This window comes from Megachile rotundata, chromosome 16 (assembly GCF_050947335.1).
Source record: "Megachile rotundata isolate GNS110a chromosome 16, iyMegRotu1, whole genome shotgun sequence".
NCBI lineage: Eukaryota > Metazoa > Arthropoda > Insecta > Hymenoptera > Megachilidae > Megachile > Megachile rotundata.
The window spans coordinates 13,878,432-13,900,745 of NC_134998.1; the positions used below are offsets into that span (position 1 = coordinate 13,878,432).

Here is a 22,314-nt window from a genome sequence, read left to right on the forward strand (position 1 = left end):
AAAATTTGTAAATTTCTTCCGGTCCACCGGCAATTCGTTAGTTCAGGTCCAACCATGTCTATTGCCTAGTTACGACAATGGTTATCGTTAATTAATCGAACCGTGAATAGGAATGTATCCTTATCAGAAAAAGAACGGATAAGCATGGTGGCAGACGTACGGACACGTCGGTTAATTTCAATAAATACTCTATTAAACGCCATTCATGTGTTACACAATAATCATTACAACATATTCGTAGCGTATAATGATATCAATGACAATTAATACAAAGTAATTGTAAATAATAGCGTCTCAACTAATGTTTTACCGGTGTACGCATCTTCCGTCGAGAAAATTTTCGTACACGCGTGAAACAGAAAATGAGACAAATATGGCATTACTAGGATTCGTTATCGATAATCAGAAAAAATAACATTTCCTCCATCTTTAGAGACTCTTTAGTCGAATCTCCAGCAATCTTTCGTTACTTCCTCGTTAAACAAAATATTTCTGGCTAAACGCTAGCGCAATTTTACAGGTTGTTCCAGGGCGACGCTCGTAACGCATTCAGTGCCTCTAATTACCTCTTTTTCTTCGCTTTGTATTAATATTAACTACCAGATCGACCAGCAGCTACAATTTTTATCGAAAACAATTGTTATGTACAATTTTGTTTAATCAAATGCATCGTATTTACATCGACATTGAACGGATCTTTCGTGTTCGCGTTAACTCTGTACACTATAAAAGCAATGACGACAGGTCAGTCAAATAAACAACGAGTTAAATATTTTTAAAAGTCATTTTCTATTTAAAAATTTCTTTCGCGTTGTTCCGTTTCGACTGACTGTGATTATAGGACCGAAAAATACACCATTTACAACGATTAATTAATTATTCGAGTCAGCCAAACCGAAATGAAACGTTTAAACATAAAATGGCTCAATTTCGATCAACTATAGCCTTCGATTCGCCCAATATTACAACGAATTACTAAAGTAAGTTGCTTCGCGGCACTGAATGGTTAGTCGGCGAAAGATTTAATATAGCGTTCCTTTCTTTTTTTTCTTTATCTCTAATATATCGTGCTATCTTTCTCTAGTCGACAAGGGAGAGTTACATAGATTGCTACTGCTCTACAATTTTCGATAAAATATGTGAATATGTATGTGTATATATTGTCCTGTTACACTCGATCACCAGTAAGTTTACACGAACAAATTGTGTGTAGCATTCGACAAGATCCATAATCGTTCAAGCAACCCTTTCAGAACATAACAATTGTGATGCGATAAAATGACACCGTTCACGAATTTGAACAGAATTACAATTTCGAGATACGACATCACATTGCTATTCTTTTCTTCTCTTGAGACATAACCTTGGGCGAGTCTGAATTAATAAGATTCTATCGTTATCCATGTATCATTTGTGCGAAGCGTGATCTCATTAATTCCAACTTTATTAATTAGCGTTGAATCGAATAGTCTTTTCGGTGTACGGTATTTACAGAAATAGATATTTTAGACATTTCTTTATTGATCGTTGATATTTTACGTATACGCTGAGGTTCAAAAGCTTCCGTCAAGCTATAAATTATTATTTATCGAGACGCGCGTCTACTTTTAAGACAGAGCGAAGAGCGTAACTGGCAGGAAGCTTTTGTATCTTGTTGTATATCATCCACGAAACTTTATTTGTCCAGCACCTTTACAGAAAATAGTAGCTTAATTAATTCAGCTTTAAATTCATCCTTACGTAGTTTGAAATCTGTTTCCACCTCGAGTATTCTGGCCAACGACGTTTTACCGTATCGAACTTCCACGCACTGTTTTTCGAACAATTCAACAGAAACACTTTCTTAAACTTAATGGTGACCAGTTCCTCGCGTGATTCATAGATGTTAATTGAACATGTTATTTATGATCTAGTTTTCTATAGCCGTTGTTCTCGTCAACTTCTATGATCGCATTATACAAGGACACGCAATGGTAAATCAGTTACGAACTCGTACCAGGGGTGCACGAATATCTTAAAGAATAACGTCTGAAAAATGGAGAATATTTGAAATTTGTAAGTTAATATCTAACGAAGAGATTAGGCTTAAAGAATTGTAGACTGTTACCGTTGCTAACTAGTTTACGGAAAGTTTGTCGCGCGACAATTTGTACCTTTTCCAATATGTTTTTTCATGGTCCGATGGGGAAAGAAATTTGCACACCCCTGATTCTTCGGACAGTCCAACACACCAAACAATCTTTTATACTTTCTTTTATCTTCGATTCCGTTCGAATTTCCTTCCCGCGCGTACATGTAACCAGCACAAATTCTATTCGTCCTCGTACCGAGAATTATCTGGCAGTATCGAAAGAAAAACTTGACGTCGATTTCCGATATTACTGTCACTCGACAAATCAATTTTTTAACAGACTCAATGGTCCAATAACAACGTTTTCTTTTAAATGGAATGTTTTCTTTAAACTTTGCAAAGATTTATCAAAATTCTGCATTACCTAAAACATTACTGGAAATAATTTGAAAAAGATACTCGTAACGAGAAAATACGAAAACGATGAAGAAATAACTGGCAACTACGAGCAATTGCGATTCATCAACATTCCTCGTTTCTATTTCGTTCTCCTATTTCAGTTTCTCTGGCGTTTACGTACACGAAATCCTTTCTTTCACTTCGGATACACTGCCCAAATCAATCGTAAGAAATTGTGATCAGACATGGTTTCGTCGAGAGAAAAATAAAATATTCTGGTACATTTTATTTGTCCACCTAAGATTCCGTGCAGCCTCTCGATTGGCAAACTCTAGACGGAAATAAAGATACATGTTCCTCGTAATTCTATAGCGCAGATTCGTGGAGGTAGCTGCACACGCCGAGGGACAAAACGAATCCCGAATTAGACCTTATAACAGTCATTATTGACTATATTAATAGTACCATACTGAATCGTAGACTCACATATTACATTCATAATTAATCGTATGAGTATCATAACCTTAATTTGTGTACATAGTTCGTTTAATTACCTAATTAAGACAGTTCGGAACGGTATACGGATAAAGAACATTAGCTGGGCCACCTAACAATTCACTCTGCACATTCACTCCACTGTTTCGCTCACTCGCTTTCACTCTCTCTCTCTCCCTCTCTCTTTATATATATATACATTTTTTTTTAGATGTATATATATATACATATATATATATATATATATATATAATTATTATTCAGTATTTAATACTTTAACAACGGATACATCATAACTGCTTCAGCGCCCTGAGTCGAAATGAAGATAGTACGAAAAATGAAACGAAGAGCGACAAGGGTGCGCCATCATATTTAGTATTTCGCCATGTACATATACATTTATATATATATATATATATACATATATATATATTTATATATAATATATACGTATATACATATATTTAGGTATTTTTAAATCTTTAACGTTGTCTTCTTCGTGCGGATTTGGGTACAATACACGTATACACATATACAAATGACGCGTACGTACACGTGCATACGTGATATTCAATATGTATTACATTACTATGGATACATCATGCATCAGCCAACTATATATAATTTTTTTGACGTATGTACGTTTAGAATCATGACGAAACCGATTGACGTGTTCTCTCAGCACAGAGAGACGATACTTCTTCACTCGATGCATCTTCCAGAATAAAGCTTTTGTGGAACTATATGAAACTCTCTACTTCTGCTACGTAACGACTCTTCACTGACGCATACGAACACATGCACACGTGCGCGCACATACAATTTCAATTTCTGTCATATTTAGCCAGTATATTCTTCGGGCGAGAATTACTGGAAAACGCTACAGTGTCAATGCAGTACTATCACAGTCAACTCTTACGGAATAGTTGCATCCACGCGTTCATGGAATTCTAAACGCAATACGGCTCATCTGTGTAACTTGTCTATAAACTCTCTATTTATAGTCGCTTCGTAGAACTGTATACACTGAGACTACACGCGTATCTCGGTAAGGCAACCGCCGTAAACTGAGAAAACCCGTATATGCGATTATATTCGATCATATTTGATCATATTCGATCATATTCGATCATATTCGATCAGCGGTAGAAATATGTTTACGAGAATTCGTCGACGCCGTCGATCCAGGTAGATTACTTTCTTTTCGACGAATCTCCGGGGACGGGTCATGGCGGATGACGCTGAATAACGAGAATAAGCGGGGCACATTTTCTAGGCATATTACACGATATTTACAGAATTGGTGCTTCGTCCGCTCGATTCCAATCCGAATTCCTAAAAAAAACAAAAAACTTATTTTTAACCAGAGCCATCTTCGCTGATCAACGTGCAGTGCATTCTTTTAAAGCGTTTCTTCTCGTTTCGAACAGCGAATCGAACGGTTTCTCACGTTTCGATACCTTGCATGATCAAATAGAAACTTATATTCCAAGTGCAGGTAAACGAGGTTCGTTAGAAATCGGTGCTGTTAGCGAGAAAGCCTATTTAGAGGTTACGAACTGAATTTTGTAGGAAACAGTGCGTTGTTAGAAGATACGTATTTTGCATAGAAGAAAACTCTGGCCGATGGACACGGTACCTTTATCGAAAGTTGTCTCGTTTCGATAGTATTCGTCCCTCTTCGACGAATACTTATCCGTAAAGAAAAACTGTTTAGATAGAACGAGATTATTAAAAAAGAATCCGAAACAATCGACGAACCAATCCATAAGAGCATGCAGTGTTCCATATTAATCACGAGAATACACGAATATCGTTAATTACAATATGTTAAAATATACGCTGTATCGTTTGGTTATCTTTAAATCAAGTTTCCGCGCAAGATCATCTTTGACTGTGCAGTTTCTTCTTTCTTTAATTATCTTCGCAACTGAAAGAGAGCATAACTTGAACGACTGTGCATTAGTATCTTTTCACTCGCAAACTGTTTTCTCAAAGAGCGGCAACTCGTAAAAACCATAGAACAGTGGCGAAACCGAATATATCCGATGCAACTTTTATTCTTTTTATAGTCGAACGAGTCCGTAGAGTTTCGTCACTGATCGTTTGTTCGATGCGAAGGATAAGCAAATAGATACCTAATCTCTTCACAGAGCACCAAAAGGATCAAGTTGGACTTGATTGTTTTGCGGCTGCGTAGCAGCTTGAGGTTGTTGATGCTGTTGAGGTTGCTGTTGTTGCTGTAGATTAGCTCCCATCATGGGATTCGCGTTAGGCATCATCACTGGCGCAGCTCCTCCTGCAACCATCATGCCACCAGGACCACCAGCCATTGTACTCATCATCGGCCTCATGCCCTGCATGCCTTGCATTCCCATCGGAACACCTTGCATTCCCTAGGGACACCAGAAACCCGTCCAATCAGATCCAGCCTGTACTCGTAGAACGTACACCATTTCGAGTCCAACTGTTTCCAACTTTTCTTCCTCGACGTTATTTCGTTCCCGACAAACGATCGTTCGGAATTTTTCGGAATTTTGCTCGCTCAATTTTTCTCTACTCTGTGCCCGTTGTATCGTACACCGCAATTCCGTCTAATACCAAATGCTTGCAAATCGATACCGGATATACATACATACGTATAAAGGAAAGCGTCGCGACCAATATATTTACAAGCGGTTCTATCGTAGAAAGAGAACCGCTATAACCCGAAGTCCATTCAACGAAACAGACATTTATCAAGAGTTTGTATCGGAAAACATACAAACAGTTTCTAATAGACAACTAGAAGGACTACTATGTGTTAAATACACGTGTGCATCACATATAGAGATTATATGCAAAAGCAGGAAACAAAGATATGCCATGACAATAGAAATAATACTGTTATTTGTCACTAACCGAATTGGCAGTCGGTTAGCTAGCGAATTCGAACCGAATAGAAATTTGTCGAATTTATTATTTGGTTAGAACACTCGAACAACGTTCCGTTCTCGTTTATTGCCAAAAACAAGTTAGTAACAATACTCGTTATACGCACACCGAGATACGAAATCGAACCTTCGATTATGCAACAGGTTCGTTTCGCTCGTAAATTGTCTTTGTACAAAATGTAACTTACCAATGGTGCGGTGTGGGGAGGGAAGCCCAAGGTAGACGGAGGAAGTTGCGTCATTCCTTGACCCTGCAACAGCCGGTAGCATGCCAGACGCCATGCATGCGTTGTACAACTAAGTGTACGAGGATCTTTCGTGTATACCCTACAGTATTCGTTTATCCTAATGTACCGTCTATTCGAATCCGTCTAGTCGAAACTTTACATGTTATTTCATAATTTCCTCTATTCGAAGGGACATTCCGGCGAAAAATTTCATACATAATGCAACGATTGTGCAACGTCATTACGGAGCCGAGTGCATCCAAGTATTAGAAGGAGTGAAAATGTAAGTTATATCGTTGTAACGTGTAAGCTTAATGGGCAATGAAGCAAGCGTGCCGATGCTACGACTAAACTCTAGCCACAAAAGTATATAACTCTAGACCCGTCAACTTGCTCGTTTGCCTCCTATAAGTCGTTTACGTTCGTTTCGAGCGAAACAATTTTTCTTTACCGCGATTACGGAAAGGACGATAACTATTCGTAGCGGAGGGTGGTACTGTCAAATTAGGAGTAACATGCTTTAATCGTTGCGTTGCGTTGCGTTGCGTGATCAGGGTAGATAAAGTACCGACACGTATCAGAGGTAAATAATAACGATGATAAACACTATACGCTAGAGGTAATATCTTATTACTGTAAGAGATAGTGCGATAACGATCAAAACCAACGTGCTAATAACAGTTCAGTGCCGAAAGAAATGATCGGCTTAACGATCCGAACTCACCATTGGGCGGTAACCAGCACCGGTTGTTGCCGCCATCGGTTGCGGTGTCCATCCACCGGCTGGGCCTCTGGTTTTCGCAGCGTTTTTAGGCGAATTCCACTGTATACCCCTACAAACATTATTATACACAGTTATTTCGGTATGTTGATGGCGCGCAATCACCTGGAACGTTGTCAAAATTCTCACTTACTTCACCTGCTGCTGCGCACTTTTATTGATAGTCAAATTCTGGGCAAGGCTAGCAAGGCTGCTATCTAAATCTCCGGTCAAAACTTTCCCCGTGGATGCTGCATTCTGCTGTTGCCCTGCTGTAGAAATATTATTATCTCCAGCTACGCTGACAGGTAACAGGATCGTGCCCAAACCGTCAAAACCTAAGCAACGTCTACATCAGCCAAAGCCCCCAAATGACGAAACCCAAATCCGAATACGCGCTTTTTCTTTATACGTAATATATCATACATACGCGAAGAATAAAACTCCGAGACTCGATAAAAGCATGGATTTTAACTAAAATTCATTCTAGTCCTAATACTATTTCTCGCTGAGAACGAGCAAAATTGCATCGACGACAACAGTCGCGTCGATCGAAGCAAAATTAAAAATACATATTAACTGCGTACACTACGATCGTCTACGAGGCAAGAAATTTTCATAAGAAAAAGCCATGCTTTTGAACATAGCGAGTGTACAAAAGTGTAGATACGTGTATAATAAATTATAGTTGTTAACGCAATTTGCATTACTATGAGAATTCCTCTTTAACGAGTTACGTATACATAGCAATGATAACCGATGGAACTAAACGAGTTGAAATTCGTTTGAATAGCAACAGACATACATGCAAGCACGCCAACTTTATTAACCATACCCAATCCCCTACCTACATTCGATAGTAATTTACGTTACGAACAGAAAATAAACGCGAATCACTGATGCTGTACAATCGTGAGCACATACTTTAGTGGCAATTTCTATTTTACTTCCTTCCGCGCTTCTTCCACGCACGTGAATCGAAAGCTTTCGATCATCGTTACCGGCAAAGCTTATTTCGCCTCGCTACGACTAACAAATTTTTACTGCCACATTCTTTTTCGATAAATATTAGAAACGAGCAACGTACACGATCGTACGTAGAATCGTGCGCAATTAACGTACGGTAAGTTCTCGTTGTGGCGCAGTCTCGCTGTACCGCCGCTATATAACGCTTTGCGATTCCAAAAAAATCGAATCGTACAGCGAGATTACGCGTCGCTCCAGTTATCGCTACATCGTCTCGCTAAAGGCTGTAGAGAAGGTCGTGCAAAGGCAGTTTGCGGCCACGAGAGTATGTAGCCCATCAGTTTCGGCGGAAGCATCACTGATTCCCCTGGCATGCAAACAGCAGAATCATCTATACATTCCCGTCACCTGAAATCGGTTGCTTTGCCGGGGAACCGTACCCTGCCGGGACTTGAGTAGGTATACCGTAGCCGGCCATTGGGCCACCAGGCATAACAGGCTGCCCGGTGGCAGGCATATTGGCGGCCATATCGAACATGCCGAAACCCTGTTGCAGAGGTTGCTGCTGTGCTTGTTGCGCGGTCGGGAGTTGTTGAGCGACGGGTGCCGGTCGAGACGGAGACCCGCCCAGTGCCATACGAATGCTATCGTTTAAATCATCGAAAGCGCTTTTGCCGGGAGCGGCGGCGGTGTTGGACGTCGCTGGAGCAGATTTGCCAACCGCCGCTCCTGTCGCAGTGGGAGATGCTGATCTTGGCGTAGCACCGTTCACCGCTGTCGCGGGAGGCGGCGGTCTGGGAGGCGGCGTGGCAGTGGACTTACCGGAGGTTACGGTCGCGGAGGATGCCGTCTCGGTGCCAGCATCCCCGGCGGCTCCTCCATCCGCGGTCTTGAGCACTGCAGAGTCGCTCCCAAAGAGATCTGCCTGACCGCCAGCACTGAACAGGTCTCCAGTCTGCGCTTGTTGCTGACTCTCGCCACCGGGCACGGCGGTGGCGACGTTCGCGGCACCCTGCTCGAAGAGACCAAAAGCGGCTGCGTTTGATTGCGTTGGCTGGGAACCGAGGGAAGGGAAGTCGGACATGAAAGGGTTCGATACGGATCCCGCTGTTCCTGGAGCACCAGCTTGCGCAGAAATTAAGGTGCATCGGTTAGCTTTACGCTCGATTAGTTGCGTTCGAGTAGGGATGCCTCGCAGTTATTGTCCTGCCCCCGTATCGACCCGATGAAAATATACGAAACGCTGCTAAGAAACGTCGTTGTAACTTTCCGCGTCGCTTCCGTTCAGCTTAACAAGGCGAGCTCGGAATTTCTCGTTAATCCGTTAATCCGTTAAGCGAATCAACCACGATTCTTAGGATATTAGCGATCGACTCTGCTACGCGACAAGTTAATCGAGATTTCTTTCTTCGACTTTGCGCGTAAAGTGAAATTTTCTTCTAGTAGGTTCGATTATATTCTTGAAATTTGACGGGACAATATCGAAAAATTAACTTGCACAGGCATCATCTACGGTTCTAGAAATTTTGTTAAGATGCAGAAATATCGGAGAAAATTTGAAGCGAAAGTTTATTCGCAATGAAAAATGTATGAATATGTACATGTATAAGGTGACGGTGAAGAAAAGGAAACGGTGCGATAGTTGACCTAACGAGTGCAAGAATAAAAAATAATCCTCTCCCGAAGAGAAAACTAATCGAGTACTCACCGGATTGGGAGTCTTGATTGCCAAATACGGAAGAGAAACTGTTATCTGTAACAAAGTTATTATTTGCTGGAGGCACTGCGGCAAAACCTACGAACCAAAAATAAAAACAAACAGATAATAGAACAGAACAGAACGGTGACAATGATTAGAGAATTAAAGAAAATCTGACACGTGTTTAAATTAACGGAACGGAAAAGAAAGAAAAAGAAAGAAAAAGACTGAAAAAGAAAAGAAAAAAGAAACAAGAAAAAACAAGAATAATTATATTTACCGTTACCGTTAGTCATCCACATATTGTTTTGCGCTTGTGTGGTTGGGACAGCTGCAGGTTGTGGCGCACCAAACATATCCGCGAAAGGATTGCCTGCCAACTGGAGCAGATCGTCCGAAGCTTTTTGCGACTGAAAGCATCGAAAACGATCCATCGAGTTAATTGGCCCGAGTAAAAGTATAACGCGAAAATTCTCTGCCTACCTGACTCTCGGCTGTCGCCGATGGTGCACCAAACAGATCTACGATCGGCTGGTTAGCGTTATTCGTCGGTGAACTGAGGAATGGATTCGTACTGGGACCACCCGACGGAGATTGCACTTTTGCCTGAAAATTGTCCAACCGATCCTATTTACACGGTCCTATTTACACGGATACGCTTTAAGACGTAGTAGTAGTAGTAGTAGTAGTACCTTGTATTGATTCATAGCAGCTTCCTCTTCCGCGAGAGCTTGCTGCCGCAACGCTTCATCGATATGTCCATTGCCGGCATGGTCGAGGCGATTGTTACTCGCTGCTGTTCCAAACGCAGTACTGGTGGAAGACAGGGCGGACACTCCCGACTTTACATTCGTTCTATTGCTGCTCGGGTAATGATTGGGCGATGGATGCGTGTCGATGGAACAGTGGATTCATAGAGGAAAGGAGGAGAAGCCGTTTTTCAGCGTAGACAAGTGTGGCCATAGGAAAGAAAAGGAACGATTATTGAAAACAAAGGAGAAGACAAACAAACAAACAAAGAAACCAGTGTAGTACGTATAAAGATATAAACGATGTGTAAAAAAGTTCAACTACACAGTGGTCATCCATACGCGCTCGCGTCACACGTACACGCGCATGCGTAACGCTAGCATCCTTTATCGCAGACTGCCTTTTTCTTCGCTTGCAGATTCTTTACTCGCATAATCGCATAAGCAATTACTTGAACGTAAACTACCTAATATGTATAACAATTGAAAGGAAAGAAAAGCATTTACTTTCTCGTTTGCTACTGCTACGAACACACTTACTTGCACGCACGCACACTTACAATATGTACAAGTCCAATGTATGTGCAAGAAAGAATCATCGCCTAGCTCTAATCGCAACATTTCGAAAAGACTAGAAATAAAGTGTGCAACGTTTCACGATCTTCGTACGATAATCGTAAGAAAATTTTCGTTACGGATTAGAATTAAAATCGTGAATATTTCATGAAATATTTGATGAAAAACACATAGAACGGGACGCTGGTGCCATGAATTACAGAAAATTAAAGAGAGAAACGAAACTAACGTTAAAATATTCTATAGAATAATTAGCGATAACGCGTAAATAAAAAGTTTTTAATAAAACATAACGGTTCGAACGTTAAAGGCGAGTGAAATTTCAGCGAACATATATAGTTTGTTAAGGCTTAAAGGAAAGCTCGAAATGCTCGAATTTGTATCTAGAAATCATAAAAGCAACGAATTCTAGTACTAAACACACTCATAAACTGCGAAAGACTATAAATTGCGAAAGAAAATTGCGAATCGAAGAAAAATAGGGGGAGGATCGAGAATTCTGCGTGAAAAAGCGTATGTTTTCAAGCAAGAAAAAATAAATATCGGTATTACCTTCCACCTTAAAATTTACAAAACATTTTGCGAGGAAATAGTATGAGTGTCGGTTGGATGAAAAGTGGGATTTGTATTTTTGTATATGTAGAATTCGTAGTAGAATAGTATATAGTAGCAAAGGAAAAAGTCTGATGGGATGTCTAATTTATATGAATTAACGTAAGAACGATGTTCCTCGAAACGCGACAGAAATATCTATCGATGGATTGTTCCCGCTCGAAAATATCTCGTCTTTAAACCGTTTAAAACATATACTTTTGCTAATAAATATATCGCAAAATATTTGTTGAAATCAGTTAATGTCAAGTATCCGAATGAATTATAAACGAAATACCTTGCCGACTGCGTTGGAGTGTTCGCTGCGGAGCCCTTCTTTCCTTCTAACGAAGCGAGGTGTTGCTCTAACGCATCCAACAGGCTACTCGGAGCCTGAAAATAACGTTCGTCTTCGAACATTTAATCGAACGCGAAACAATCTGTATCGATATCGGGTTAACGATTAATTAATATTACCTTTGTTAGATCAGGTATATCCCCCTTATCGATACCGACATTCTGTAAAATAATAAAGTTAGTTTCCGAGATAACACGCACGAGACTTACGCGTTAGGTCCGATTTTTAGTAGAAGAATAGCTTGAACCGACCTCGGCAACTTTCAGGAATTCGCCGACCCGATCCATTCGTATCAGGAACTTTTTGTACAAATCCAAAGCCTCGCGGCATTGCTTTTTATTCATATCAAAATATTTTTCTAAAATTCGGTAAAACACAGATTAAGTTGAAGTCGTTAAAAGTCGTTAAAAGTCGTTAAAAGTCGTAAAACATAAAAGAATAGCGTAGATACCGTACCTAGTAAATTAATAATGCCATCGTTGTAGCAAGCGAATAGTCGAATCAGATCTCGAAAAAGGAGCATGAAAGCCATGTTTATAACGCCGTTTGTAAGGTCATTAGCGGTACAGTCGAATTCGAGTAACGCGTCCAATTGTGCCTGCAGAACCGGTAAGGTTTTCAATAATTTCTCGGCATTCATTGTGCGCAGAGTGCGATCATCTTTTCTGAAACATCGTTTTGAACAAGTTAGATCGATGACTTTTCAACTGGGAATACATGTACACAGAAAGAATATTATTAGGGGATAGATACTAACCCTCTTTTCACTTTGCAGAAATCAAACGCTACCGTTCTGTAGGAAAGAGCCTTCTCGTTCAGATATTTCGCGTATCTTCGAATAAACGGTGACATGTCATAACCTAATAAGCAAACAATTATGATTATTTGTTTAAGGCTTTTCTTGTTCGCGCGCATTAAGTAATATACAATATCTCGACAAGGTAATTCGAAGGAAAAAAAGAAAGAACATTCGAGTGTGGTTAGATTGCATAGGTGAAACCGAGAAGAAACATTAAAGAAATGCAGGTGTGCAAGTATTCAGAAGTATGCAGAATACAGCGTAGGTGGTGTGCTCTTGTTAGAATTGCCAGTATTAATAACACGCTTCGAATTTAAAGGTGAAAAGCGCGTGCACTATACACACACACACATAGAAAATTTGTATAGAAAAGTAAAGGAAGATTCGTCTCGGTCTTTCTCGCGAGAACTCTGCGTCGCGTATACAGAGAGAAAGCAAGCGATGGTATCGATTTCGTTGCAATTATAAATCCCCAATTATAACATTTGGATATTTTCGAAAATGTCCGAAGAGAAAAAAAATGATCAACGAAAGATATCAAGATAACAAGGAAATAATGGAATATTGACTCACCGATGCGTGCTCCTGCTGTGCCCAAATACAGAAAAAATTAGTTCCATGTTAGTAAATGATAGACATAGGCCAGATACAGATAGCTGCAGGATGCTAGGAAGTTAGTCAGGAAATACTTGAAGAAAAAATAAATAATTTTGATTCGAAAGAAGATATTATGACGAACATTCGTATAACTACTTTCTCTTGAACCCCATATACAACCAGATTTTTCAGATTTTTCAGATTTTTCAGATTTTTCAGATTTTTCAAATAAACCAGTAAAAACTATTATTGGTTACATAAAGTTAATCGATAAGAGTGCGTCGGTGCGTAACGAACCGGAATCCGTGTTAATTCGATTAATTATTACATTATTATTAATTCGAACGAGACAGTCGTGTAGTTGTGCTCGCGTGCGTGTACTCTACTCGAAATAATTGAACATTACGTTTCTCATCGACATCGTTAATAAGCGAAAAAAGCAAAACGACAAGAATAAAGTTAAAATTTTCATGCTACATATTTGGATAGAGGTTCGATCAGACAACCAAAACTGTTTATCACGATTTCTAAATGCCCTGTTCGATACTGGTTATCTAATTGAACCACTCGTCGGAACTTTTAAACAATTTGATCACCTTGCACGCCGCTTTTATCGAGAAAATTACTGAGCTGAAACGTGCTGTTGCTGGACGCCAGGTACTGCGTAAACCTCTGCAACAAAAAATACATTCGCAACACGTTAATCGACGTTTCTTCCAAACAATCGTCGCTTATACGTTCCTTCTTCCTGCTTCGATCGGTCGTATTTTAAGCCCGATACATAAGTATAGAAAATATAGAAATATAAATGGAAAATATAATTCGAATTATATTTCGATTCGAATCGTAATCGTTATTAGTGGGGCGTGGTAAATCCGTGCGCGGAAATAAGCATGTTAGAGTCGGTGTTCTATCGAATCGCATGTGCAAACCGCAAATGTTAGACTCTGGCCACGGACTCGTGCTATTCGATCCCATGCACATTCGCGCACAGGCGACTGGCAAGGGCGACGACACTTCCCCTCTTCGATTCGTCGCTCAACCGAAATGAGTTAGATGACCTCTGAACGAATGTAAATAATACTATAGGTAAGTTACGCGAATCGCTGCGATTTACCGTGAAAGAAATCGCCATTAGAGGAACGAAAAAGCAGATTGTCTGGCAGTACGCGACGACATAACGCGAAAATATTCGTCTACTCGGAACGCACAATACACAATACAACGAGATTTTTCGCCTTTTTATCAAGCCCAAAAGATCTACTAACGTTTAACCGTCGAATCAACGGAATAAATAAGTTGAACTTTTTGCAGCACGCCGCAGAGATACGACAAACAATTACCGTAAAGAAGCAATTAATCGGAATCGTCGGTCAAGAATCGTCGGAAAGTATCGTCGGTCCTCGGTAGTTGCCTTTTAATCGAATCCGTTTTAATTCCCGACTCGTTGTTCGTTCGGATGTAAAAAGAAAAAAGGTACTTTGTCTCGACAAGAAGCGCTTATCGATACTTAACGATACTATTCTGCATCGCAGACAGAGATTTACCTCGTTGCCATAACAAAGTATATGGTGGACCGTGATCAAAGCTTTGAAAACCACTGTCCAGTTCGTGTTCTGTGACCGTTCTATCAGCAAATTCGCTAGTTGAGGTACCGACACGTTCGGTTCGTTCGTGCATCGTACCAAATCTGAAAATAAAAGGTATTTTTATTTTAATTTAAAGAATCATTCTTCTAAAGAAATAAATTTACCGGATCATTTTATTTCTCGCAAAAAGATAAAAGTCCGTATAAACCTTCTCATTGTTCGCCGGGTGTTCGGAGTGGCAATAAATACTAGTAGTTATCGGTTTCGGAGGCCGTTCGCAATAAAATTCTGGTACGCGCATTTGGACGGGACGGAACTTTATCGGTTTCTTTCTTGTCCGCGTTGAAACAACGACTAAGAGATACGCGTTGTTTTTACCGCATCCATCATTGATACGTCTAGAGCAGCCGGCGATGAAAACCGTAATGATCCCTAATTGAAAGAGCAAAGCGACAACCTTACGATTCTACTTCGCTACCGCGTATACGGCGCTAGACGAAATGCCGATCCCTCGACACCGACGAATACCCGAAGAAAACAACCGCGCTGTAACTGTGCCATTCCAAACGGTAACGATCGCGTATTCGATCAGTCGTTTACCAAAATCAACCAATAGATATACCAATGACCGTTTCTTCTTTCCTATCGTTACATATGTATATTCTGAAAGCGGCTATTTATTCCGAGAGAAGAAAGCTCCCGTCGTGTGTCATACTCGTTGCCAAAAGATTTTAGAGATCGCTCGACCTTGTCGCGCACGCTTCCTCTTCTAATAATGTACTAGCGAACGCGAGCGAGCAAACTCGACAAAGTCGTGTCTCGTTCACTAGTGCCCTTCTATTTATAAAAGGTAAGAAAAGTGCAAGATTAGACACGCAGTTCGATGCGTTTCCGCCACCGGTTTAACGAAGCCGTGCTGCTCTCTCTTCGAGAAAATCAATAGTCGAGGAGGTGCCCTTTACCAAGGTCACCTCGCGATCCTTGCTTTCAAAGCGAACTTGCCGTTCGAACAAAAAAATTACCTACCAACTACCGCGCCGAGCGATCGTACCAACGGAAGCTTATCGACTTATTAAATAGTAGAACAGTACACTCGTTGAATAGTAGACACTTATAGAAACTTATCGAAAATAGGAAAGGTAGGATTTTACTTAGTAAGAAAAATAGTAGAAAAATATATTTAAGTAGCCACGAAATACGATTCTAATTACGAGACCTTCCAGATATTCGGAAAGTAGCTTTACGCAAATATGGCTTCCAATAAAATCGATAAAGTCGACACTCGCATACCGTCCCTCCTTTTCTATATTTATTTTTATAAATAAACAACGACGCAGTTTAACGCGTTTAGAACGGTTTGTCTACTTAAGCGGAAGAAAATCGACGAATCGAATACTCGCGACGAAGAACAATAAGAAACGGAATGTGAAATATGCTATGTAGAACGTAAAAGAACGCAATCAATCCGTTATCGAAATTATCTGAAAGTTGAAAGGGGTGTGTGCACGCTGAGATGTTCCTCCCGAGGCCAGACTCGAACGGGGGGCGTCACCGATAACGTGTTTTGGTAAGACGATAGCTGCAACAAGCACGGATTATCAAAAAGAACTTTTGCGAATCGCAAAACGTTTTATCGATATTTTCACCTGCTACCGGATCGAATTTTAATTGTATCGTCAGGACAATCGAATGGAACGATAGCTTTTTCGTTTATGTTTAAAATTCAGCTTTAACTTGAGGGGGGGAAGAAAACAATTTACAACGATTTAACAATGTAAAATAATATTGTCGCGACAATTGTATTCCGTTACGTAAAAATGCAGCAATACCTGCGCAACCCGATGTAACCACAACATCCAATCGAATCGAGTGATGGCAGGGGTCTAAAATGGAACAGGCCGAAGGACAACGATTATCAAGAGAAAGAAGAAAAAGAACCGTGCGAAGAAGGCACAGGAAACGAGCTACATCGATAGGAACGAATACCATGAAAATCTTGGACGTGATTCATCCGTGCAATGGCCGCGCTCAATTATGTAGCTGAACAAATTGCACGATTCGATGAGTCTCGGAATAGACATTCGTATTACAGGTGTTTTGTATGCCGCGCGTTTACGCGTTAAATACAACGATTACGTATCGACGATCAACGAATTCGTCAGAGGAGTCACTGAACGTCGGGAAAACTATTTCGAACGCTGGATGGAAAAGCGATCAACCCGCTCATACGAGTATGCGCGTATTTATTGTTGAAAGATTTCAGTGAAAGCACCCGAGTTCGAAGAAATCCAGAAATACGCGTAACCTTCCATCGAAGATCGTATAGAAAGTTAGCAAGGATGCGCAAATATCCTCGTATGTCGAATATCCGCGAAATCGAATCTGGTTATATTCCTTTTCGAGTGTATCGTTCTCGACGAACGATTCGGATTTCGGATTCTTGCCCGAAACCGTCCGATTTTTTCCGAGCCGAGTCGACTCGAGTCGAGTCCGACTTTTCATCTCGCCAAACTTCACCACCTCAGACGGTCTACGGTTTTATTTTTAGAATGACATGTGATCATCCATCGAGGTGACCCCCGAATAAGCAAGAATCAAGAACGATCACGAGGTCATCGGCTGGGAATCAAGTGTACGAACGATCGATACACAGAATCTCGGAACGAAAGCTACGCTCTGGAAGAGGATTCGCGCGTAGTGGGCATGTGCGAAATTCCTACGCTTCGAATCGACCGTTCTCGATTACCCGATCGATTCTATCTTTCCTGATCCTCGCCATCTCCTTTCCACCTTATCGTCTTCCTCGCGATTCGACATTCAATTCTTTCTGTTTCGCGCTTCCAACTTTTCACTTCTCTTCGTCGGTAAACTCGACCGTTCACTCGTTCGCTCGTTCGCTCGTATAAAGTCTACACGTTTTCTATATGTACGAGTTATTCTACGCGAATAACTTACCACGAACCGGGTTGCTCTCGACCTACGTAACGAGACACTAAGAAATTACGATGAAAACGCGTAAAACGCCCAACGACGTTATATAGATTGTCGATATATCGAAAGATCGCTAATATATTCTAAAACTGTTTCCGAGTATCAGAGTAATTACTATTACGTTAGTTTTAACGCGTTAGTAGATCGGAAGAAAGACCAACTTCTGTTTCGCTTCGCTAAAACGAAACGATTTGAAGAAATTTTATTTTCTACTAGATAACTATATAAGTACTAGATTCGACGTGATTTTTCAACGATCGGATCAAATGGAACAATTGAAAATGATTCGATATAACTGAAAGGTGCAAAGACCGGACACGCTACACTCTTTAATCAGGGTGGACTTTTAAATTGAAATAGATACAGGTCACAGCACCTACGCATATACCTATAAACCTTGATGCAACCATGCGACAGTGAAATCGATAATCGTGAGGAACTCGTGCGGTTTCCTATCATTCGGATAACAACTTTTTTGCCCGTCGATAATCGAGTTTTTGCGCCATCGGTAACAAACAACGTTCGATTAATAGATTCAATTTAAAACGAAAGACTGTACGAAAGTGACCGACATAAATCTGATATTGACCTTTTGCGCCTTATAATTTGAAAAATTCCGATTATTATAATTTCGGTAATATTACTGGTTAATGATAGTCGGCTAGAAACGAGATCGATTTACCGACAGTTAAACGAACAATTTTCAAATTTCCTTGCTCTTCGCGTATCGCTGCTAACCGTGAACATGGTAACGGATACGAAAGCGATAAGGATTATACGATATACAATATACACGCCAACTCCATAATTATGTACCTATATATATATATATATATATATTCGAACATGCTTCATCATTTTTTTTTCTTCGTATTCGACGAATGTCGTCGCAAACAAATTTTGACTTTAACGCGTCCGTAACAGGCGTTCGTGAACCGATAATATGGTAACAACCAGCTCGTACAGTCACGGCAAACTTTAAGGAATTACTTTCGCGTGAAACATCGTTTATCACTGCTATCCGCTGATACAAAAACTTTCACCGTTACTTAATTAGAATTAACGATGAAATCGGGACTAAAGAAAATGATCGATACAATTTCGACAACTTTTCGAACTCTATGGAAGAAAATGATCGATTTCGATGCAAACTGTTTTAATTATCGACAAGAACCGTGTGTGTTGTAATATAATTGTAATGACCGATATGTAACGTGACGGCAGGTGCTTTGTCGGTGAGCTGTGAAATCGATACGTACTGTCGTGTGCATTTGCTCGCGTTTTGCTCGCGAAGATAACGATTTCGTTTTCTTACGAAAATTCCATTCTTTCAAAGGATAAATTGTTACTATTATCCTCGACGTAACGAAATACTTATTAATTATGCAATATAATTTGACATTTTTTCATGACGTATGCTGATTCTTTACTTACTTCGTAAGATACAACGTAATGCCACGAAACAGTCGTAACATCGTGAAATTTTTGCCCTCCTTTCCGCGCCACCCGATCAATTCTTAAGAACTCTCGGATTCTCGTGAATTTACTTTTCTACGAAAGCGCCAGTACGAAATATACCACCTATAACCGTCGCTCGAACCACCTTCGTCGTTCGTGTAATATCTCGAAATGGAAAGTAACCCGTTAAAGGGTAACGGGTAAGAAAGTATGAAAGGTATGGCTCTGCTTCGCGCATTCGATCCAACTAATCCAACGATATTACCTTTTAAACGTCAATTGAGACCGTGCAGTAGTTTCACCGCAAATAAAACGCATGCTACAAAGCGATTTGTTCGAACTTCTAAGAGACAACTAATAAAATTGTACTTTTCTCTCACGAGTTTATGGAAAAGAACCAATAGTCTCGCAACGATCCTGACAAACTATCCTCTCACTTTTACCTTTGAAAACAACGGACGGTGAAATTGGTCGAAAGGACGGAATATTAAAAACGCGGAAGTATATTGAAAGCGGAGAAATAAAATAGAATAACAACGTCTACTCACATTCGAGATGTTTCTTTTTCGGACCTATCATCTCCTCGGTTGTAGCTTTACACACGGATTTGGCAAGGCCCTGCCCGGCGATACTGTGCCTCGCTGCCAATAGTCTGTCGTTGATGGTTTGTCCCGCCATACTGTCGCTGCTTCTGTCACACTCGAATTTTTTACAAGCTCTCTTCGATGTACTCTTCGATCGTCCGATTCTAACGTATTAACACTTCTAGCGATCGTTCCTCGACTCGTTGATAACGATTAACGTGTCACACGCACACCACTCGCGGTAACTGACGAAATGTCTCACTCGAACGATCGAGCGATTAAACGAGTACCGAATGAAAAATACGACGCGCAGCCGGTTCTTCTCGATCTATCGATTTCGTAATTCCCGGTACCGGCCTGTCTACGAAATCGCGATTCGATCGAGCCGAACAGCTCTCTCGCACGCGTTTACGGCTAAGCAGGGTGGACGACAGCTCAGCTCACGGTGACGACAGAAGGCTCTCGCAACCTGCCAAAATGGCGACCCGGACCTCCTACTCCTTCGCCGGACCGATCACTCCTGACAGCCAATCCTCGAGTTTCTCCGCAAACACGGCCCACCATTTCTGACGTCATACCGCCTTGGTCAATATAAACATTTATACAATATTAACAGCTTGTTTCCAATCATTTTTAATTAAGGCTAAATCGACTTTTATATTTTATTCTACAAATAATGCATATCGCTGTGATTGACTTTCATTTTTTAATCGCGTATGCACCATTTCAAACGTTTCATCAATTTCTAGGAACAAATTAAAATCGATAATTAAACTGTTACGAACGAGTTGAATTCTTTTATATAACGATAAAGAAAAAGAAATTGTAGACAGACCAGTATATACGATTAAAATATTGATCGAAATTGATATGCCACGATAAATTTCAAATCGATAACAACCAGTGCATACTTGCGTGTACACGTACTTGCGTGTATATTTTTGGCCAAGTAGCCTATCTTAAATGTATCGTAACAATGATTGAAAATCGTCGCGAGAGAGCAGCTCGTTCGGCGTATATTCATTTTTTCTAGTCTATGGTGAACCTCTTACGATCGACCAAATGAAACTATATACTCGGTAGACAGGAAAGTTTCATCCTTTCTAATTCTGTTCGATTACAATTTGTTCCGCAACATTAAACAAAATACTTTCTTATTGGTATTCGCGTATCAATTAATTACATTATGACTATGTTACAAAAATTAAATGTAATATTTCTTTTATTTTTCTCCATTTATCGTATAATCATTTTTATGCTCTCGTTGTTCCTTCGTTTTCAACCACCGTATATCTGACCACGAAACGAGTAACATCCGACAGAGAGGCTTCGTTCTTGTGATTAGAAATTTCCCTATACTGTCGAATCGCGCAAAACGTTGTCTAGTTATTTTCTTCTCTCGTCGGACGAAATATAGATTTTTTTTAGCGAAAATATTAGAATGTTAGTACGAATGGATTTTATGACAACACAGCTACTCTAGTTGAAAGTTGAAAGATTGAAACTGGAAGATCAGCATATCAATTTGGCGTTATAGATTAATACGAATTTATTTTAAAAAATGCGTATGTAAAGTTAAGAATATATAAGCTGAGATTCTTTGACTGAATTTCAAGACATTCATTTACAGTAATATAGTTATTAAACCGATGATAATTCATTAAATAGGTTAAATTTACCGGCCAACATATTTTATCGCTATATTGCTGTACTCTTATCAATTTTTAAGTTTATAGTTAATTGTCCTTGCATTAAAGATTCTTTCTCAGAAAAAATAATCACTGTTACTTTTTTTCTCTTTATTATCATATTTTCAGCGGTCAGTAGCGGAGTATCCTTTGTATTGTCATCCATTCTTACGGTTCTCGTGTTTTCTGGAATGCAAATATATAGAACTTGGTTAGCATCGTCACAACTTTATACCATATTGGGCGGATATATTGGATCTATATTATTTATGTGCGTATTGACTGCTATTGGAAATCTAGAATCTACGGTATTTGGAAAATCTTTTCAACAAAAATTATTCCCTGAAGGTATATCTCGATGATTAGAAACGCGATAACATCTTAAGCGATGCAAAATTCTAATCGTTTTTATTTGTTGCAGTTATGTTCTCGTTAATTATCAGTTTAATCGCATCAGGATTAGTGCACAGAGTGGCAACTACCACCTGCTTTCTGTTTTCGATGATCGCGTTATATTACATCAACCGGATTTCTCAAGAAACCTATGCTGCACCTGTGCCTACAGTATTGGTACATACGAAGAAAAGAAAATGAAAATATAACCTAAATTCAACATAATCTCTATTTAATTGTATTCGGGAGAAATAATTCATATAAAATCGTTTAACTATAATTCATTTATCATTCACTTACGACTGTATTTTGATCCTTCCAAACCTTATCTCTGTCTCTTCTTACTCTTTTATACGTTGTACATATATATGTCATAAATAACAAAAGAAAA

General features: G+C 39.9%; 2 protein-coding genes across 23 annotated transcripts; one reads left to right on the forward strand and one right to left on the reverse strand.

Moving 5' to 3' along the window:
- Positions 1 to 171: 171 nt before the first annotated feature.
- On the reverse strand, positions 172 to 20,381 carry lap (phosphatidylinositol-binding clathrin assembly protein lap). 22 transcript variants are annotated; one of them, XM_076541462.1, is made up of 19 exons: positions 19,807 to 20,381; positions 14,768 to 14,910; positions 13,817 to 13,892; positions 13,197 to 13,211; positions 12,582 to 12,684; positions 12,281 to 12,489; positions 12,076 to 12,182; positions 11,944 to 11,985; positions 11,765 to 11,859; positions 10,243 to 10,411; positions 10,034 to 10,156; positions 9,831 to 9,960; positions 9,560 to 9,646; positions 8,260 to 8,976; positions 7,040 to 7,157; positions 6,850 to 6,958; positions 6,087 to 6,149; positions 5,104 to 5,361; positions 4,091 to 4,300 (listed from the first exon to the last, which is right to left on the reverse strand). In XM_076541462.1, the coding sequence occupies exons 1-18, from the start codon at positions 19,934 to 19,936 to the stop codon at positions 5,113 to 5,115; spliced, it is 2,685 nt and encodes an 894-aa protein (XP_076397577.1). In that variant the 5' UTR covers positions 19,937 to 20,381; the 3' UTR covers positions 4,091 to 4,300; positions 5,104 to 5,112. The 22 variants fall into 22 exon arrangements, with proteins under 22 accessions (XP_076397579.1, XP_076397585.1, XP_076397584.1 ...); XM_076541463.1 differs by lacking the exon at positions 4,091 to 4,300 and adding an exon at positions 4,328 to 4,895; XM_076541464.1 differs by lacking the exon at positions 5,104 to 5,361 and having other exon boundaries at positions 172 to 4,300; positions 6,087 to 6,195; positions 13,197 to 13,208.
- Positions 20,382 to 21,253: 872 nt separating this feature from the next.
- Positions 21,254 to 22,203, forward strand: LOC100878824 (protein KRTCAP2 homolog). The gene is made up of 3 exons (XM_003705034.3): positions 21,254 to 21,407; positions 21,660 to 21,878; positions 21,952 to 22,203. Exons 1-3 carry the CDS (start codon positions 21,404 to 21,406, stop codon positions 22,122 to 22,124), a joined length of 396 nt encoding a protein of 131 aa, XP_003705082.1. The 5' UTR covers positions 21,254 to 21,403; the 3' UTR covers positions 22,125 to 22,203.
- Positions 22,204 to 22,314: the final 111 nt, after the last annotated feature.